This window comes from Sciurus carolinensis, chromosome 7 (assembly GCF_902686445.1).
Source record: "Sciurus carolinensis chromosome 7, mSciCar1.2, whole genome shotgun sequence".
Classification (NCBI taxonomy): Eukaryota; Metazoa; Chordata; class Mammalia; order Rodentia; family Sciuridae; genus Sciurus; species Sciurus carolinensis.
This window is the reverse complement of record NC_062219.1, coordinates 1,419,705-1,440,250: the sequence shown is the minus strand read 5'-3', so window position 1 is coordinate 1,440,250 and position 20,546 is coordinate 1,419,705. Positions and strand designations below refer to the sequence as shown.

General features: G+C 56.5%; 1 protein-coding gene across 2 annotated transcripts in view; it reads left to right on the top strand.

Annotated features, from left to right (window-relative positions):
• Window positions 1–15,159, top strand: part of Smoc2 (SPARC related modular calcium binding 2) — a 164,484-nt gene extending 149,325 nt beyond the window's left edge. For both annotated transcript variants that reach the window (XM_047558715.1, XM_047558717.1), the window contains exons 10-13: window positions 1,617–1,719; window positions 3,444–3,718; window positions 11,889–11,926; window positions 13,924–15,159. In XM_047558715.1, coding sequence (XP_047414671.1) covers window positions 1,617–1,719; window positions 3,444–3,718; window positions 11,889–11,926; window positions 13,924–13,941 — 434 coding nt within the window. In that variant the 3' untranslated portion in view covers window positions 13,942–15,159. The remainder of the gene's footprint in view (window positions 1–1,616; window positions 1,720–3,443; window positions 3,719–11,888; window positions 11,927–13,923) is intronic.
• The last annotated feature ends 5,387 nt before the right edge of the window (window positions 15,160–20,546 follow it).

The window sequence follows — 20,546 nt, the reverse complement described above, 5'->3', positions numbered from 1 at the left end:
GATTCTGGCCCTCTTACCGCATGGTTTCTCCTGAGCCAGCTTCCGAGGGCCCTTCTTGGTCCTCCCTGGACATGCACTGGCCTCAGCTGACCTCCTCTGGTCCTCCGCACTATCTACAGTCTGCAGAGGGACATCGTGACACCTTCAGGGACCACATTGACTGCCCTGCTCCACGTCTTCCAAGGCTCCCAGCTTTCCTCAGATGAGCCCAAACTCCTGTCCGTGACTCACAGGGCCCTGGATGTCTTGAGAGGTGCCTCGTGTCGGCAGGTCACTTCCTGTGTTCTCTGTCCCTACTGTGGTCCGAACGGCTGGCTTCCTGACAGCAGCTGGGAAGAACCAGTGCCTCAGTGCCCGTGGCACCCTGTCCACAGCAGTGTCCAGGCTATTCACAGGGCGTCTCCCCTTCACTGTGTCTCACCGCTGAGGAGACTCCATGCTGTCCGAGGCCACCCCACCCTGCCAGGACAGGGTCTGGAGCAGCGGGGACCTGGGGGGTTGTTGGCAGGTCACCCTGGACTCCACGTGTGAGGAGAACCCAGCACATGCTGGTTACTGGACATGGCACCGTGTCCTCCACCCCACGACGGTGGCCTGTCAGCAGTTATCCACCAAGGGTCTCAGTCGCTCCGTCTCTCTTCCTGTCTCTCAAATGTGGATGTGCTTATTGGTTTGCCGGTTTGTCAGGGGCACAGGCGCCACCCCTCTGCCCTCTGCTCTGGCACCGTCCTCCTCAGTCTCGTCTGCTGGCTTTCTGTGCAGCCAGCCTTGCTGGGTCTTCTCTGGCTGGAGGGCCTGTGCAGGGGGGACGGTTCAGGCTGTCCTGTGCAGTAAGGCTGAGGGGCTGCCACCATGCCCACCCAGTCCTGCGTGCTGGTGTCAGGCATGGTGGGGAACTCACAGGAAGGAAAGACCCCAAAATGAGGGGCCGTCTCTCGATCCTGAACTCAGGGTGGCGAGGAGGTCTCCGACGTGGAGGGGTAGAGAGGGTTAGGGAATTCCACGTGGGTCGCGCAAGACTGGTACTGACATGGTTTTTGTGTGTGCAGTACGTTGTGGGATTTTAACCTTTAGATGAACTGAATCGCTGGATTACTCCTGGACCCTGGGGATCCGCGTGTATCAGCTCCGGGTTTGCTCGTGCTAACTCCCGTCCAGCTGATGCTCATGTGCAGCTCTGCTCCTAAGAGAAGCTCCAGAGCACCTCCTGTTTTGTTATGGCCATGGTGCTGTGGCCACAGGAGGGCTTGGTGGTGCCACCAGCCTCCGTCTTGCCACCTGGGTTGGAGCTCCCGCACGTGCAGAGCTTGGTGTGCTTCCTGTGTTAAACCTCGCTTGCCTGGTGTGGGACAAGGACAGCAACGCCATGGACTGCTGCGTCCGCGACTGAGATACTGTGTGGATCTTAGTCTCATGTAATTACTAAATGTCAGATATTGCATTCAATAATACCTGATTTGAAATGTTAAAAAATGCATATTTCAAAGCACCTATAAGCATTAAAATTAGCTAATTAGCATTAAGGCAGCCCGACATTAGAATTTCCAAACACGGAAACATTCCTTTCTATTGTGGAGAAAAATCTGTTAGCCTTCGTGAATTTTTTTTTTTTTCAGGTTGTCCTGGTGCCAAAAAGCATGAGTTTTTGACCAGCATCCTGGATGCGCTGTCTACAGACATGGTCCACGCCGTCTCCGACCCCTCCTCCCCGTCGGGCAGGTACGCTGTGCTTCCCCGCAGAGCAGTGTGCTGGCAAGGAGCCCCAGGCGTTCAAGGGCATGGGGCTCAGAGTCACGGGAAGCAGCAGACCCTTGAGGCTGGGCCTCTACTACTTCCCGTCTGGAAGTAGTTGGGCTGAAGGAAGGAGCCCCTTCCAGACCAGAGGCTGCCCGGCAGGTTCTCTGTGCTGCCGCAGGGAAGAGGCCTGGCCTTTCCTTTCCAAGGGTCACTGGGCTTGGGGGCAGGCCTTACTCCTGATGGTCCCATGCCTCAGATCCCATTTTACAGTTATCTTTTGGGCTTTAAATCCCTGGGATTACATGTTCCACTTAAAACTCTCAAAATGTGATTTGCTTACTGTGAAACTCGAAGCTCATGAAATGAGCCACCTCGCCAGTTTCCAAGTGTGGCTGGGTGGCAGCAGGCAGGGGGCACGGTCACTCGGCTCAGTGCCCAGAGGGTCCCCTTGGTGTGCTGCAGGCTTGCCCGAGGGCTGGGAGCAAGTGCGCTTGGTACCCCACAGGTGACATGGAGGATGGAGGCTCCACATGCATCGTTGTCCAGCAACCCTAGCAGTCTGTCCCTCCTGCTAACTAGCAATGAGGCTTCCGTGTGTTTTAAACGAGCGTTTCCGGTGGAGATTCTAATGTTGTGTTTTCATGAATGTTGGACTTCTCCCTCTCCTGTCCTCAAGCCCTCAATGTTCCCATCCACCCGGGTTGATGTTAGCCTTTGGTCTCTTAGCTGAAGCACCTCCATCTTCTCGTCTCTAGTAAAGACGACACAGGGAAGGCAACACTAATGGAAAAGGTCGTGAATGGGTGGAAAATTGAATTAAATTAAGCCAAACATCACTGAGTTGCAACTTTACATCTCGTGTTCTTGGAGGGAGGGTTCTCCCCTGGAAGCTGCAGGTGAAGGCAGCGAGTGACCTGCTCTCTGAGAAGTTCCTCTGCAAGTTGGGAGACCTGTCCACAGTGTCAGCAAACTGGACGGTTCCTGGCTGCACTCAGGAGCAGAGCTCACTCACCCGGCACGGTGGCGTGCAGAGCCCGTGGGAGGCTGGTGTGGGCATGCACAGCCACCGCCCGCGTGGGAAGTTGCCGCCGCCAAGTCTGACTCAGAGCCAGGCTTCAGGCAACTTTTACCTGTTCATTTCTTCTTCTTTTTAAAAATATTTTTTAGTTGGTAGTGGACATTTATTTTATTTATATGCAGTGCTGAGCATTGAACCCAGTGCCTTGCAGGTACCTAGGCAAGTGCTCTGCTGCTTACCACAACCCTAGCCCTACCTTCTCATTTCTTAAAATAGCAAACAGTTTTTAATCCAAGGGGTTGTCTACTTGCAACCTTAAGGAATTTTGCTGTGGATCCTTTGATGACCCTTTACGTGTCCATGTGTTGCATTACATGATTGGAGACTGATCACATTGAGAGGCCAGAGGTGACAGGAGGGTGCTGGTGGGCGCACCTACCTGCCTGTCATGGTGCCCAGGCCCTGGACCTTCTCTCCCTGAGCATGTGGCCAGGCACATGCCTGACGTGCACACAATCACGGTGGCATTCGTGATCCTGAACCAACTTTAAAGCATTTACTGGTCACCTTTTCTGTCTTGTCAGTCAGTCTCAGATGTAAGTGCAAACGGGGTGAACCCAGGGTGGAGGCCCTGGGGGGCTGGGTGGAGACGGGAAGCTTCTGCATCCAACAAGCCTCTTCCTTCCAGGCTCTCAGAACCAGACCCCAGCCACACCCTGGAGGAGAGGGTCGTGCACTGGTATTTCAAGCTGCTTGATAAAAACTCCAGCGGGGACATCGGCAAGAAGGAAATCAAACCCTTCAAGAGATTCCTTCGGAAGAAATCCAAGCCCAAAAAATGTGTGAAGAAGTTCGTGGAGTACTGCGACGTGAACAACAACAAGGCCCTCTCTGTGCAGGAGCTGACGGGCTGTCTGGGGGCCACCAAGGAGGAGGGCAGAGCCAGCACACGGAAGCGCCACAGTGAGCCTTGCCCCACATCCCCACGCCTGTGTCGGAGCATGATGTCTGTTCACGTCCTGTGTGGAGTGCCAAGTTGTGTTGGAGCGTGATGTGTGCTCCCTTCCTTCTGTCCTCCCTGCGTGTCTGAGTGTGACATCTGTGTGTCCCCTTCCTGTCTGCCCTCCGTGCGTGTCTGAGCGTGACATCTGTGTGTTCCCTTCCTTCTGTCCTCCCTGCGTGTCTGAGCGTGACATCTGTGTGTTCCCTTCCTTCTGTCCTCCCTGCGTGTCTGAGCGTGACATCTGTGTGTTCCCTTCCTTCTGCCCTCCCTGCGTGTCTGAGCATGACATCTGTGTGTTCCCTTCCTGTCTGTCCTCCCTGCGTGTCTGAGCGTGACATCTGTGTGTTCCCTTCCTGTCTGCCCTCCCTGCGTGTCTGAGCGTGACATCTGTGTGTTCCCTTCCTGTCTGTCCTCCCTACGTGTCTGAGCGTGACATCTGTGTGTTCCCTTCCTGTCTGTCCTCCCTGCGTGTCTGAGCGTGACATCTGTGTGTTCCCTTCCTGTCTGCCCTCCCTGCGTGTCTGGGTGTGATATCCATGTGATTCCTGTCTGAGTGTGATGTCTGTGTGTTCACTTCCTAAGTTTTAAAGTCTGCATCTGGTACCACGTTTGAGAAACAGGACATGGTGCTTGCGGGCCACTGCTGTAGGAATCATAGACCTTGGGCAGCAGGCCAGCTGGTCAGGATCCGAGAGGGCAGGGTAGATGTTATGAGCCGAGCATGGCTCTGGACTGAGCCTCTCGCTGTTCAGATCACAGGGCTCAAATTTCCAACCTTGTTTTGCCTTTCAATGTTCAAAGCATGACTCAGGTGCCATTGGACATGGCTCACTTACCCACAGCACAGGCTTCAACCACATGTCCAGTCCAGTGGGTAAGCAGAACAACAAATCACCAGTATCCAGACTTACTCTTCCCATGGCTTTGGCTGACTTAGCAGTCCAGTATCTTCTGAGGTGGGTCTGGCATAGGTAGCCAGCTGCCATGGGCAGCCAGAGTCCCAGGAGAGTAGGATCTAACGTTCTCAGGCAATGCGGGGAGAAGCCAGGTCTGAGCCCAGGCGCCCTGGCCACACATGTGCTGTGGGGGAAAGTCCCTCAGGGGCATAGCTGGGTCCTCGTCTGGGCAGGGCCAGTGCTGTGCAGTGTTGGCCGTCCTCTCGAATCAGGAGTCTGTGGTCAGCTTCAGGTCACCCTTGGGAAGGCGTCTGGTTTGGGCATGTTTCCCAGCCGAGTGAGTGGCGGGCTGTGTGTCCCCCTGCATGAAGTGGCCTGTGAGATGGCTCCTCTGCACTGTGCTCTGCGTGGGCTCCTGAAAGGCAATGACCCAGTGTTGTCCCCACACTGCGACTGTCTCCGTGTTATGCGACCAGCTTAGCTTCCACTGGACCTCTCCCTGTGAGCCCTCTGCTGATTCCTCTGTGAGGAGTCACGTCTGGGAAAACGGAAGCTCAGCCTGGAATGGCCACCTCTGCAGTACTGGCATGGCTTGCTCTCCTGACCAGGTCTCACCTGAAGACCAGTGGAAACCTCAGCCGCCCTCTGTTCTGGACGGCGCTCTGGAGTTGCCCATCTTGCCACAGCCTGAGGGGCCAAGGAACAAACCTCATTATTATTTAAGTGTCTGTCAAGGACTCTGGCCAGGGTGGCAGGAGCTGCCCTTAAAGCAGATTTTCAGGAGGACAGGAAGCCCAGCAGGTGTGTGCTCCAGAGCAGGACGCAGCACATTCCTGTCCTGCCTGGAGCAGCGGGTGGCTCTGACCGACCCCGCCCGTCCACGCGAGGCTGTGTGCTACCTCGGCTGTGTTATACTGGCCACCGTCGTGGGTGGTGAGGTCATCAGTCACCACTGCTTCACAGTGGGCAAGCACGCTCAGGCATGAGGTCCCCACCACTGTGCCTGGTCTTCTGCAGCTGCTGCCACAGGACCAGGGAGGTGCAGGCGGGGCACTGTCTCAGCCCCCAGCGGCTGGGGCCCTTGTCCACATCAGTGCGCCTGCACCCTCCAGACATCCCTTAGCACCTGCCCTCGGCCATTGCTGCAGGAGCTGGACCCCACCTCACCTGCTTGTGCTGAGGAAACTCCGTCTGGGGCTCTGGGCTCTTCTCTGCTGACCCCGCCCAACTGCCTGTGGCCCAAGACGGGGCCCCTCCTCACCTCCTGCCTCACTCTCTTTGGCATTGGTTGCTGCTTAGGGTCCCAGGAACGTGGAGGCCTAGTGCCGTTGTAGGAATAAAGCCCCCAGCGGGGCCAGCCTCCAGAGCCGTGAGGGGTCCCAGAGGGCTGGGCAGCAGTGGCCCCACTGTGTGGTGGACTCGGGCCTGCGGAGTCCTTCCCTTCAGCTGCAGCAGCGGAGAGGCCCTGTGCAGGCTGAAGCCGGACGAGTTCCGGCCGTCAGCTGGTGTTCCAAGACCAGAGCAGCCGCGTGGCAGAATTCAGGAGTCGGGGTCCCTCGGGAGTCTCAAGCGGCTTCTGCAAGGACGTGCCCCTCGCGGGTTCTCACCCCGTGGCCTACTCCCAGGTTTTCTTTTTTCCCTTTTCTTATTACGAGGACTGAACCCAGGGGTGCTTAACCACTGAGCCACGCTCCCAGTCCAGAGACGGGGTGCTGCTGTGCGCTGAAGCTGCCTCTGAACGGTGATCCTCCTGCCTCCATCTCCCCAGCCTCTGGGCGTGCAGGCGCGGCCACGGCGCCCAGCTCTCCTGTCCTCACGGGGAAGCCGGCGGCTCTGTCCTGTGCGCCGTGGCACTGTGGGGACTGTCCTCGGAATGTGGGTCGTCTCAGCCTTGGCACGCGGGCAGCTCGGCACCGGCACTCTGTGCCCACTGCAGGGCTAGCCTTTGGGGTCAGCAGGCTGCGGCACTCAGGCTGGCCATGGCGCACTGGGGAGGCTTCTGCCCAGCAGGCCGTCAGCACAGGAAGGGTGGTGTGTCCCCCAGGGTCGGGCATGCTCCTGCCATGGGTCCCTCTGTGCGCAACACGATTCTGTCGTTCGCTCATGGAAGACGTTGGGGATGGTGGTGGACCCCAGGGGACAGGTGCTGGGTGGATCTCACTGTGTGTACGAAGAGAGAAGCGCATCAGCTACAAAGCCACAGAAGCACAGTGGTCTGGGCCCCACGCCAGGGGTGGAAAGGAGAGCATGTGTCCCTCCGGGGCTCGGGGCCCAGGCAGGTCCAGCCCAAGTTCACAGCCCAGGGCGGAGAGAGGGACCAGACCCACGGCAGCAGCTCCAAGGCACCCGGTGCCTCCATCCTCCAGGTCAGCTCAAGCTCAGAGTGTCCACACCACTGCGTCGGAGGCGCGGAGCCGACCGCTGCAGGAGGTTCCCAGGAGCAGCCTCTGGACGGCGCAGCACCCCAGGGAGAGCCGCTTCAGGATTCTGCAGTCGCTCAGCTGGGGCTGCCTTTGTGGAGAACCTGGACTGCCTGACGGTGCGGCGGAGCCTGTTCTGCCCTGGAGAGGGGACGCTGGAGGTGTTGCCTGCAGCCACTGGCTTGGGCCGGTGGCCAGGCCTGGACTCAGAGGTGCTGCCTCCTGGGTGTGCTGCCTAGCTCTGGAGCATGGCGTGGAGGACCCCAGACCGTCTTGGAGGAGGGACCAGGATGGGGCTTGGGAGGAGGGGTGTGCTGGTCCCCAAAGGCCTGACTTGCTGAGGCTTGAGGAGTGAGTACAGAAAGGCCGAGCCTTGGCCAGCCTGAAGTTGGACGGGGCGGACCAGGAGAGCCGCCCAGGCGTCGGGGGAGGCGGAGGCGGGAGAGAAGCAGTGACGCAGAGAGTGGGCGTGCAGATGGGTGGGGCTCGCACCTGGCCCCCACAGCGGCCTCCTGAGAGCCGGCCTCCGCCTGGTCAGAGCCCCAGCAGTGAGGACTTCCCCGAGGGCCCGGCTCCCTGGAGGGAGAACAGTTTGCTCCTGTCAGTGCCGCAGGACGGCCCTCGCTGGCCCTGCTCTGCGTGTCCCCAGCCTGTCACCAGCGTCTGCTGTCACTGGACCCTCCTGGTATGGCGGGAACACTCTCCACCAGACACCTGCTTGACTCTCGACCATCCCGGTTGGCTCCACGCCGGCCTGGCCCTGGGCAGAGGGCTCTCAGGAGTTGTCCACCCTGTGCTGTGCCACAGCCTCTCCTCCTGCACGCCGGACCCTTGGTGCTGTCCCTGTGCGTTCCACCCTTGGGCCCTGGGTCCACGGGGCCTGTGGCCCGGCCCCCAGAATGGTGCCTGACACCACAGGAGTTGGAGAGGCCGCGAGAGGGAGAATGAGTCCCCTGGTCTCAGGCAGCAGGGCCCTCGGGGGCACACCTGGAATCCCAGGGGGCTGTGCAGGGGTCGAAAGTGCAGGGAACCATGTGGAGGCGTGGACTAGTGGCCTGTGCAGGGGACGGCACACCTCGCGGGCACCTCCAAGGGGGCTGAAGCAGAGTCCCACTGCGGGGAGCAGGGGGGCTTCTCGACCACACCTGCACCCTCCACGGGAGTCGCTGTGGCCAGCCTGGTGGACAACTGGGAACTGCATGAAGTCCTTCCCGTACTGTGAGCATGGACGCTGTCCTGGCCCAAGTGCCCCACTCCATGATGGTCCTGCATCCATCTCTGCCCCAGCATAGTGCGTGTATACGTGATTTTGAGGTGCACAGGGCCAAGAGGTTCGATTGCCATTGGAAGAGTCTGATTCTCTCAGATCCCACGATGAGGGGCACCCCGCGCCAGGCTTGGTGGGGAGGAGGGTGAGGCCTGTGTGCAGGCTTCCCCAGAGCAGGCTGCGGTGCCAGGCAGGGTGGGCCGGCATGTGTGTGAAAGGCACTCTCCAGAGCGGCCGCTCCTCATGGTCAGCAAGGCCCCAGATGTCGCAGCTGCAGATGCAGAACATCAAGGACAGTGTCGATACACCCAGGCCAAGGGCATCAGCCCACTGCCCCGGACTGGCTTCCAAAGAACAAGCTGGGTTCTCGGGGCAGTGTTTGGAAGCTGGTGTGAACAGCCAGGTGCGACGTGGCCTGTCCCACGCAGGGCCTGCCAGGGCCCAGGAGGAGCTGGGGTTTGGAGAGTGCGAAGAGCTGGCAGCAGCAGAGGGGGGTCTTCAGAGGGGCCTCATCACAGCACCAACGGATGGAAGCCTGTCGTGTGAGCTGGCCGCCCTCGTGGGTCCGGCTGCAGCACAGTGACCACAGACTCTCCCTGGCTCAGGGTCACGCACCTCCTCTGGTTCACAGCAGAGCGGTCTCGTCCTGCAGCAGGCGGGGTCTGCTCCACAGTCCGGGCAGGCGCTGTTCTCCTGGCACTGCTGCCTGGGTCGAGGGGACCAGGGCATCTGTTGACACTGAGGAGCTGGGGGGGTGTCCGCCCATCACAGGGAGGAGTGGGATGCAGAGGTGCCAGGTGTCCCTCTTGGTTTTCATTTCATCCGGTAGAAATGCTTCAGCTGAGGGACAGACTGACCGGATGCAGATACGCAGCTGTTCTGTTGCTCGTGTGCTGCTGGCTCCCAGGGACGTGGAGTGGCTGAGGCCAGCGTGCAGGCAGACGTATGCAGGCGTGCAGGTCTGCATGCAGGTGCACAGGGGTGTCCTCTGGCAATGGGATCATGTACCTGCACTTTCTAAATCAGCCACATTGATTTGAAGCGATCACAAATGATTTTACACTTAAATTAGTGCAGTGACGACACATTGCAAAGCTTGATCTAAACGATCACATTATAAAAATAGAAGGAAGAAACAATTGTCTGAAAGCGGTGCCGCCAGGGTGGCTGGGGCTGGTCCCACCTTGCAGTGCCAGAGCTGTACCGCCCCCGATGTCCTGCACCCACGCGGGTGGCGGGAGACATGTCCCTCCCCCTCCCTGGTGGTCTCCCTGGGTCCCGTGTTCATCAGCGTGGCCGTGCTGGATATTTATTTTGATAATTTGCATTCTGTTCCGTTGAGATCCTCTAATGACATTTTCCTCCTCCCTTCCTGTGTTTTGCATGGTGTTTTCCCTATAACCCGTCTTGAATGGAATGTCCTGTCAGAGGTTATGAAGTTCCTACTCTTTCCATCAAGGGAGCAAGCTTTTGTCTTACACCTATGGATATTAACTTTTTTACCGTCATTTCCCTTTAACCTATAGCTACCTCAAATTACGAGTCATACGACAAAGCCAAAAAAGAAAAAAGAAAAAAGAACAGACCGTTGCTGAACAGCCGCACTGGCCCAGAAGAGAGTGAAAGAACCACTGTAGTACTCTTTGGATTTGAATCCTTTTTTTTTTTCTCAGCTATCTATCCCTCTATTTATCTGTCAATGAACCCATCTATTTTTGTGGTCCTGGGAGTAGAACCCAAGAACTCACTGAGCTACATCTCCAGCCCTCTTTAATTTTTTATTTTGAGACAGGGTCATGCTTAGTTGCTGAGACTGGCCTTTCATCCTCCTGCCTCAGCCTCCGCAGTTGCAAGGATTTTAGGTGTGACCACTACACCATGCATTTTTTTTTTCTAAAGTAGTCATTTCAGGCAAAATAAGGGAGAAAAGTATCAGTGGTTATCCTAATACTTAGGTCATTAAAACCTGCAAATGAGAAAAAGAAAACTCCTGATTGTTTAATGTCTGCAGTTTGCTACACGTATTTGCCTCTTACCCTTTCCACTGGTTTCTATTTGCCTCAGCATGGCAAGGAAGATAGAGTAGGAAAATAGAATAATCTCATTTTCCCCACTCATTTTAGTAGATATAAATCAAGCATTAATCAAGGCATTTGGTGGACAAACATTACCTTTCATCTGTTGGTGAACTGAAGGCACTTTACTCCCTAAGTGCCCCTGTCCTGGACGTTGCCAAAATAAGTCAGTAAAATCAACAAGCCACACACCCTGCAGGGCTCACGCTGGAACCAAGGGGACCTGTGGGGACAGGAAGCACCCAGCCTTGAGTTGTCCAGGAGACCCCAGCCGGCCCTCTGAGCAGGAGACCGTCTGGTGGGAAGGACACGTCCTGACTCCTGTTTAAAGGGATCCCTGGTTGCCACCTGGTGCAGGTCACGGGTGGGAAGGGCTGGGCGAGGAGGGGGGAGGGGGCTGTGGGGGTCCCGTCCCTGTGAGCAGGGGCGTGGACTGGAGGGCTGGGGTACAGTCAGGGTGTGTCCGGCCAACACACAGTTCAGGGAAGGCCCTAGAGGCTCTGGAACAGGACCAGCTTGTCCTGGGAGAGGGGACAGCAGGCGTGGAGGGGACGGAGAGTCCAGCCTGTCCTATTCCCTGAGAGTCGGGAATACTTACACATCTAAGTGCGTCGAGTGTTGTTGGAGAGAATCTGACTGGGGCAGGCCGTCTGAAGGAGACGTGGGCCTGCATGCCCCTGGGCACCACCAGTGAGTGGCCGTAGATGCAAAGAAGACGAGGCCTGCGTCTACCCAGGAGGGCCGTGTTCCATGTCAGGGAGGAGGAAGGAGAAAGGGCAAAGAAATTGGAGTGAGAGGCTGCCCTCCAGATAAGAGGAAGCCAGGAGAGGGGGAGAGTCGCCCCCAGAACCTGGGAGAAGGAGAGGGCGGTGCCAGGTGGACCAGGAGGAGCACTGAGCAAAGACAGGGATCAGGAAGGTGGAGGCAGGAGGACTCCACAGGAGGAGTTGCTGGGACACCCAGGAATGGATGCTCGGGGTGAGAGAAGGAAGGAGGGACCCCTGGGTGTTACTGGGACCTGGGCAGTGAAGCCAGGGAGCATGTGGCACAGTTCCCTGCAGTGTCAGTTGTACCCCAAGATTCAGGGAAAGTCATTTTGAGACACACGTGGTGGTTTTTAATGATTTTAACATGAAACCCAAAGATTCCAAAACCTTGTATGGCACCTGACTCGGGGCTTCATCCACAGAATCTAGGCTCCTCTGGGAAAGTGTGGGAAAGTTCTAGAAGAAAGTTCTCTGGGGTCGGAGGACTTGGCCCAGGGATTTAGGTAAAATGAAGCGTGCTTTCAAGTTGACCAGAGCATTTGTATGTGTGCTTGAGAAGCAGCCTCACAGCCCGCGGCCTCGAGGTGTCCGTGTTCTTCACGCACACGAGCCCGCCCGTCGGCAGCGCCCGCTGGGCAGTTGGGCCCCAGCTTACCTGGCGCCCAGTGAGACCTTCCCTCGGTAACTGTCTTTTTCCCCTGACAGCCCCCAGAGGCAGCGCCGAGGGCTCCTCGCCTAGGCAGGTAAGTGCGTCTCCGCTGGAGCCTTAACGATCTGCTGGACCACTCACAGAATGCGGAGATGCAGGAGGAGGACCTGCCCAGGAAGAAGCCTCACGGGGGACCCGTCCCTGAGCCCACCCCCACCGCCTGCCCGTCTGTCAAGATGCTGCCTGAAACCACCGACTTGCTGAATCACTAACTTACAGATTTTGCCCTCTTTTTATCATTTGAAATTTAAGTATTTTAAGGATGATTTCTGAGTCGCGTTGAGTGGAGGTGACTTTTTTAAGCTGTTGTCTGGGTGCTTGAAGTCCGTCTCTTGCATTTAAGCAGTGGGTGGGTGAGGAGACTCGCATTCACGTCATGCGCCTTTCCCCTGGAGAGTCTGAGGCTGCGGGCGCTGGCCCCCAGAGGGGTTCCCGACTTCCTGCCTGTGTGTTTATAAGCATGTTCTGTGTTTCTGATTTGCACATGGATGGTGCAGTTAAAGGCTGCCATCGGGTGTCTCTCCAGCACCCGGGCCACAGCCTGCACAGAGGCCATTTTCCAGCAGACACTTGTCCCTCCCTGGAAGCCAGGCGAGTCTCTCCCCTGCGCTGTTGCCCCTGCCCGATGCCAGCAGGGCACCCTCAGCCAGCCTCTGGGCTCGCCCTGGGTTGTAAGTGGAGACCTCCAGACACACATCTTGGTTGTCATTTAAAATGGTTTCTTCAGGAAATGCTCGTGATTTGTTCAGCAAATGTTTATGGTTTTAACTTTAAATCCCAATGCACACCACTTGGGAACCAGGCTGTTGAGAAAGCAGGTGTCCGGCTGAGCCCCCAGGCTCCCCAGGATGGTCTTCATTAGACAACAGCAGCCTCACTCTTCAGCTCTGTCCCAGGGGAAGCAGCCAGAGCAGCGTCCCTAGTTTTCCTTGTCCCTGAAGGGGTAGCCTGGCTGGTCTTGTGCAGGCACCATCCTGGCAGTAAGGGCTGGCCCTTGCTGGTGACGCCATAGCTGAAGTCCATCGGTACGTCTTTGAGGAATAGAGTGGTACCCGCCACCAAAGCCCATCACTTGGTGGGTCACCAGAGGCAAGGCATCAAGGCAGGGTGATGGCGGACGCACAGAGCTAATGTTCAATCACAATGCCAACTCCCTTGGTGTGTCGGAGCTGCGGCTGATGTAGGAAGCAGCCACAGAGCATGCCCCCTCAGCAGTTCTCTCTGATGGCTGTCGTTACTGATGACTAGTCAAGCAAACCTGTCCTCGGCTCGGTGTAGTTCAGTTCTCTCATCTCATCTCCCCCTCAAATCTTTATCAAGGGGAACATAAGCCAACCCAGAAGGTGCCTAGACTTAAAGTTTAATAATCCTAGATAATTCGACAGAAGACGGGATGGACCTGATCCTGTAGGGATCCCTGCCTTGGAGACAGTCCAGGCCTCCTGCTTCCCTGCTCCTCAGTTACCTTAATAGAAAGTCTGGTGCTGATGGAGGGAGAGACCCACACCAAAACACTTTTTTTTTTTTTTTTTTTTTTTTTTTTTTTTGTGGTACTGGGGATCGAACTCAGGGCCTTGTGCTTGCAAGGCAAGCACTCTACCAGCTGAGCTATCTCCCCAGCCCCCAAAACACTTTTTAAGGTGCATTTTTTGAAAAGATGAAAAGGAAAATTTAAAAAGCAACTGCACCTTTATCCTCGTTGAAGCATAAATTAGATTATAAAACCGTGTCTGTGTAATGAATGGAAGGGAACAGAAAGTCTGCAGAACATGAAGGTAGAGTTCACTCAAAATACCTGAAGTCGATGTGAGTTTTCTCGACTGACGTTTCCTGGGCCTTCTGGTTGTCTCAGGAAGGGCAGGGGTGCTGGCCGTCCAGGACGCTCTCACCCGCCCCACGTCCACTCTTCCCTCCCTGTGCTGCTTTAACCGCCCTCCCGTCCCGTGGCCAGTCATCTCTCTCCCAGAGGCAGGTCTTTGTCCGCAGAGGCACCTGCGCCCTCTTCACGTCTCTCCCTCTCCTCTCTTCCAGCCCAGGAAGCAAGGATGAGCAGCGGACCTTCCACGGCGGCTTCCAGACATGTGGGAATCTCCCTCACCAAAGAGCAATTCAACAGCAGACACACATAGTATTTGCACTTTGTACTTTAAATGTAAATCACTTTGTAGAAATGAGATATTTAAACAGACTGGACCTGTGAAACGGGAGGCTGGCTCTGGAAAAGTACTCGCGCTGTACGCGTGCCCTCCACCCTGGACGCCTGGGCCTGGTGGAGAGGAGTCTGGAGGCGCGGAGCTCCTGCTCTGCCCACGTTGCCCTGCACCCTCTGGGCCCTCTGCCGCTCCGCGCTCTTGTCCCTGGCTGGGGCTCCGTAGAAGTTCCGCTGTACTGGGAGTTTGCAGGTCTTGCATTACTGTGCTCGGACTGGCTGTCTCTCGGGACCCTGTTGGTTTGTGTGACTTTGCTTTCCAGAGGCCTCTCGCACACCACGAGCCAGGTAACCAGGAAGGACCGCAGTAATGGCTGGGCGCCCGGGGAGAGCACTCAGCTGTCTTCACCTCCCCTTTCAAGCCTCTGTGTGACTTTGTCCTGGGTTCAGAGAAGTCTTGCCCTTGAGTCTAGGCGGGCAGCCGAGAGGGGCCCTCCTTCAGAAGTGGACCCAGTGCTGGTGATTGGCCTGCTCCTGCCAGCCTGCTTCTCTGTCCCGAGGGCCCCTGGAAGGGAAAGCTGCCCATGATCAATGACCAACATTCTCCCAGGGAAGGCATATCGGCTCAGGCGTGGGCAGGGTGTGGACTTGGCCCCAAGAAAGACTGCAGGCGCCCCGCTCCTCACACTGCTGAAGCCTCCAGGCAGGGGCCTGGCCAATGGGAGTCCACCTGAGGGTGCTGGACAGGAGGGCCAGCAACTGAGTGCCCACTGTGAGCACCCAGCCATCCCCTGGCCCCATGGACAGCTGCCACCCTCAGACCCAGCCTGAAGCAGGAGGTGTGAGGCCAGCCAGATCCGACTTCTGTTGGAGAGGCCCTCGTGGCTTGCCCACCCGTGTCCGGTGCAGTCAAGACCCTGAGAGTGTGTGGAGGCCTCGCGAGGCCTGTGCTCATTAAAACTGCAAAGGTAAAGAACAAGCCTGGGTCCCGAGCCAGCTCAACGCTTGCAACGTGGTCTAAGAAACAGCGATGAGCCTCCTTGCTTCTGGATACTCTTTTATATTGCTGAACTTCGAAATTAATCATTTTTCATAGATTAAAATAAAACAGGTGATCAAACTGCCTTGAGTCTTTTCTTTCTGAACACCAAGTTCATACCTCCTGAGTGTGAGGGTGTATGCTGAGCGGAGGCCATGGCAGGGACTCCACCTTGATCCCTGGCCTGTCCTCCCACGTTCCCCCTCCGCAGCTCAGGGGTGCTGCCAGGCACCAGGGAGGCCCTGTGGCAGGTGGATGCTCAGGGCCTGCCACCAAAGTGTGCGGGATCTGTCAGCTCCAGGGGAGTCCAGGCTCAGGAGGGGAGCAGCCCACCTGGTACCCTCCTGTGCCAGGAAATACGGGGACCACAGGAAAGGCTCCCTTGTTCTGATGAAAGCCAGGGCATTGAGAGTCACACAGCCAGAAACCTGGAGGGTGGCGTTCACTTGCAGCGCCCACCTCTCCCCATGTTTCTCTGGTATCTGCTGTGGCTTCTTAATGCTCTCGCCTGCTCCTGGAGCCTCTCCCTCCTGGTTGAGGCCCTTCCACCCTGGAATGCCCTCCCAGGTCAGAGAGTAGTGGCCTTTTAACAGCCTGCACAGTGGTGCTCAGTCGTGGAAATTTTTCCCAGGGGGAAAGGGAGCAGGAGGAAGAGAGCCACAGACATGGTGGAGGAGGAGCTGGACGGGTTCTGCCACAGGGAGGGGAGAAAGAGCAGACTTGGACAGGCGGTCTCAAGGGTCACGGGTCAAATCTCAGGTTTACCAAGGAAGTGTTGACGCCTTTCAGCTCACGGCAAGGAAGACCCCCCACTGTGATTAAAGGAGGCTATTTCCCTCAACCAGTCTGCTTCCATCATCTCAGTCGGTAAAAGCTCTTTTCTCTACTCCCATTCTGATTGTGACCAGGAGAGCCGCTTGGCGCTTTGGCCGTTTCTCAGGGCCTTGAGACTTCCATACCTGAAGGACATGCCAAAGAACTGATTTTGTGTGTATGCTGAGCAGCCCCAGGCTTCCTCTTTGCAGAGTAAGACATGGAGTCTGTGTTCCGTATTGTCAGTGAAATGCGACTTGACTATTAAAAGGAAAATCATTCCTGTAAATAAGGCCTGGGAAGGAAGACCTTTGACAGTCCCAGCAGGCCACCTCCGGGTGCTGGAAAGCCCCACAGACCAATGTCCCTGAGCACTCTTACTTGCTCATAAGTCAGACGCATGTCCAATAATTACAGAGCCTTCTGTTGGGAGTTTTCTCTGTCAGACCGTGTGTGCTGATGGAGGTGGACCTGGCCACCACTCATCTCCTCTGGCCACCTCTTTCAGCTTCCAAGGCTCACTGCCAATATTCCTGAGTTTACAAAGAATACTGGACGTGGTCCCAGTCTTTCTTTCCCTTTGGCCGACATAGAAGTTCCTTCTCTGAAACATTTTCTCTGTTCCCGGCCCGGCGAGGTGGCCCACCCCGGGCCCCATCCATGCGTCTGGACTGCTGTTGGTCCAACGGACGATGCGTTTCCATGAAGGAGGTGGGGGCTGGGCCACATCGCTGGTGTGGCTCAGCTGGCCTGGGAGGGTACCAGCCCTCGGCCTGCCCAGCGTTTGTGACTGTGAGCAGCGTGTCACCCCTGGGTGCCTGTGTCCTGCTGGAGAAGCACTCCACCCCTCCCAGGATGATAGGCCAGGCTCCAGGGGAGGGCTCAGCACCCTCCAGCTTCTCAAAGCCACTGGCCCATCCTCCCCGCAGGGAGCACGAGGGCCCCAGGTCTCCCCAGAAGGCCACGGGTGCCGCAGTGCTTCCCACTGACCTCCAGTGGCCAGCTCCCTCTCCACCGGGAGCAGCAGTGTGTGCTGCCGCTGAGAAGCTCCTCCTTATAGTGCCCTGTGCTCGCCGGCTTTAGCCCCCCCAGAGGCACAGGGGCCCTTGCCGAGGCCCACACCAGCTCCCCAGGTCCTGCTGCCCGCTCAGCTTGCCTCCTTCCAGATCAGGGCTGCTTGGAGATGACCTGCCATCAGGAACACATGCAGTGCCAACCAGCCCAGACCCACCCTGTGTGCCCACCACCATGCCTGGTTCCTCCACACAGAGAGCCCTGGGGCTTGTCCCCTGGCGGTCGCTTTGGGAATGTCCTCCTCTGTGAGCCTTGTCAGGCAAAAAACAGAGAGACCACGTATCCTTTTCCTCTGTCCTACCCCTGTCCAAAGAGCCATGCATCAAAAAAATTGAAAATCATATCCATTAGTTTTACTGTGAATCTAGAACCTCACTTTGAAGGGACAGAAGTGGCCGTCTGCAGCTCCTGTCTTCATTCTGTCTTCAGGCTTCTCTTTCCTCCAGGAGGGTTCCACGCCTTTTTCTGGCCCGGCTTGCCCTCCTCCCACCACACCTGATTTGGTCGCCCTGCTTTCCAGGACCCTGGTAGGCAGCTCACCACCCACCTCTGGAGCCAGGTGCTCCTTCTCCTCCTGTCTCACAGACCTGAGGCTGCTCCTTGTCCTCTTCCAGGCTGCACCCCAAGACCCCTCACTCCTGGGCATGGGGATTCTGGGTGCCCCTTCCCGACAGGCTCCTGACCCTGGAACCCTGCCCCAGAAGGTTCTCCTGAGCAGCAAGTTCAGCTGCTGGGCCTGGGCCTGGAGTAGGACCTGGGGCAGTGCAGCGGTGGACAGGTCCTGCAGCCCTAGGTGGGAGTCCTGCCTTCCTGAGGGGTCTTCCTGGCACGGTGGGCAGCTGCAGCCTGGTTTCTGGGCCCTTCCAGCATTCCCAGAGCTGGTCAGCTCTCATGTGTGTATGTGGAAGGCTGACCATTTCCACCCCTCTGGGCCTCAAGAAGCTCCTTGTTCTCAGCATCTGTTCTGCAGCGTGGGGAGCTCACAGAAAGCCCCACCGCGCCTGCCTTTCCTCTGCCCTCCTTGTGCTCGGGCTGCAGGGTGAGCGGCTCCCTCCAGAGAGCCCCACACCAGCTCCGTGAGAGTCCTTTGGCTCAAATCCAGAGCAGTCTCTGGTCCGTGCCGAAGCAGCCCGGCACGGCCCGTCTGAGGACGCACCGCAGGGACTTCCTCCCCATCATCAGGTCTGAGTCTGCTGTTCCCTCTGGACTCCACGGAGCAGCCACTAGGCCCTTGAAGCCACTACCTCCGGGGAGCAGCTCCTGGGGGCTCGCTCTGTGTCCGGGCCACAGCATCTTCCTCTTTCTCACAGAGCAAGACCCGCTTCCACTGGTTCATTTGCTTGTCCTTTTCTGGGATCCTCCACTGCTGAGGACAATGACATTTTTCACATTTTGCTCGTAGGAGCTGCCAGCACAGCTGCCAGCAAGGCCCGTGTGAGAGAGGCACTCAGAAAACTGTCCTTGGCCTACAGATGCGGGTCTGGTGGTTGGAGGGTTGGATGAGTGGATGTCCCAGGGTCCGTATGTGGCAGTGTCATTGGTGACACTCTCACCGGCACACGACTCTCTTGTCAGCCACTTGTTTTCCTATCCTGGGAAAGACACCTTCTTTCTCACGAAGGCCACCCACACTTGCCAATGGACTCCTCCTCTCTCTCCTCCTCTCTCTCCTCCTCTCTCTCCTCCTCTCTCTCCTTCTGCAGGATTGTGAAGTCGCCTGATGTAAAAGCTCCCCTTTCATGACTGACTGCTGTGTCCGGCTCTTCTAGTATATCCCCTACCGACGTGGACAATACTGACAAATACGAAATAATACAAAATAAACAGCAAACACACGCTCTGTGCTCCAGGGGCAATAGGCGCAGGGCTGATGGATACCCTCCTTTGAAACCAACTTCCATTTCCATTCCATCCAAAAGCAGAGAAGACACACCTATGTCCCCTGATTCCCAAATGAGGTGTATATTCTGTGGGGCTGAAGCTCTTGAGAGGGTTCCCAATCTCCAGACTGACAGAACAGAGGGGTGGGATCTGCCACTGTCCAGAGCCAGGGTCCTGGAAGGCGCGTGGTTGGCCACCGAACGGCAAACACCTGGTCTCTGTTATTCCTGGTGCTGCCCCAGTTGTAGGGAAAATTATGAAGCAGACACAGATACAAATGTTTCCTACAAGAATTGTGAACTGGTTCTTGACATGTGAATGCATCCAGATGCATGTTGACTGTTTGAACACAGCTACACATTCTTTTTGTTGATGTTTCCTTAAAAATCAACTTTTGAATTAAAATAGTAAAATAAGATACTCATATGTCACAGTATTTAACTTTTCTTTAGGCAGATGCAGAAATACCCACATGTCAATTTTTGCCTCTTATCAGCTGAACAGAATCAGCATGATATGATGTTCGCCCCGTCTTTAATCCACAGGACACACAGTCTATCGATGTCATAATTATTTTTATATAAGTGCCGCCATCTTGTTCTTATGCCACACAATGGGCACTTAAGAAACTGGGGTTCATTTCCTCCTGGTCTGGGCCTGGAGGTCCGAGGCCAGGGTGCCATGGTGGTGGGCTCTGCTGAGCCTCGCCTCCTGGCCTGTGCACGGTTCACTGTCTGTCCCTCACATGGTGAAGACACACAGCAGAGGCCCATCCTCCTCACCTCCTCTAAACCTGCTCTCCCCAAAGACCTCATCTCCAAACACCTCATGCTAAGGCGAGGACTTCAGTCACATTTTTGTGACACAAAATGGCTTCGGCCATATTTGGGGTGACACACTTCAGTCCATATCAAGTTTCCCACACGGACCATTTGATTTAAGCTCAACGAAAAGTGAGAGGTTTTAAGGTCGTGTCCTGAGGGCCAGGGGAAGAAGAGACAGGAGAATAGTGGGGCCTGCTCAGGGATGAGGGTGGTCAGGACCAGTGGCGTGGAGCCTGCAGAAGGGGCGGAAGGAGGCGTGAACTCAGCGGGTCAGCGTGAACATGTGACTGGCACTGGCCGCTGGATCCCATGCCTCCAACCTGCTGTGCATGGCCAAGAGATCCAGAGAGGCGAGGTGGATGGACTCGACGTGCATCTCTAACCTCGGAGCACTCAGCCCACGGAGGAGGGCGGAGCCACAGCCCAGGACTTCCCGCCTGTTTCATGTTCTAAGGTTCTGGACGAAGCCGCGTCACCTAGCACTTGTGTCTCCTCTGACAGATTCTCTGAAGATCGGGCTGATAACACGTTGTCATACGTGTTTAGCTACACATGGCTGATAAAAAAAGGAGAGTGTGCACTCGGACCTGTGACCGATGTGACCAGCTTCTGACCTGTGTCTGATGTGACCAGCTTCTGACCTGTGTCCAAAGTGACCAGCTTCTGACCAGTGTCCGATGTGACCAGCTTCTGACCTGTGTCCAAAGTGACCAGCTTCTGACCTGTGTCTGATGTGACCAGCTTCTGACCTGTGTCCAAAGTGACCAGCTTCTGACCAGTGTCCGATGTGACCAGCTTCTGACCTGTGTCCAAAGTGACCAGCTTCTGACCTGTGTCTGATGTGACCAGCTTCTGACCTGTGTCCAAAGTGACC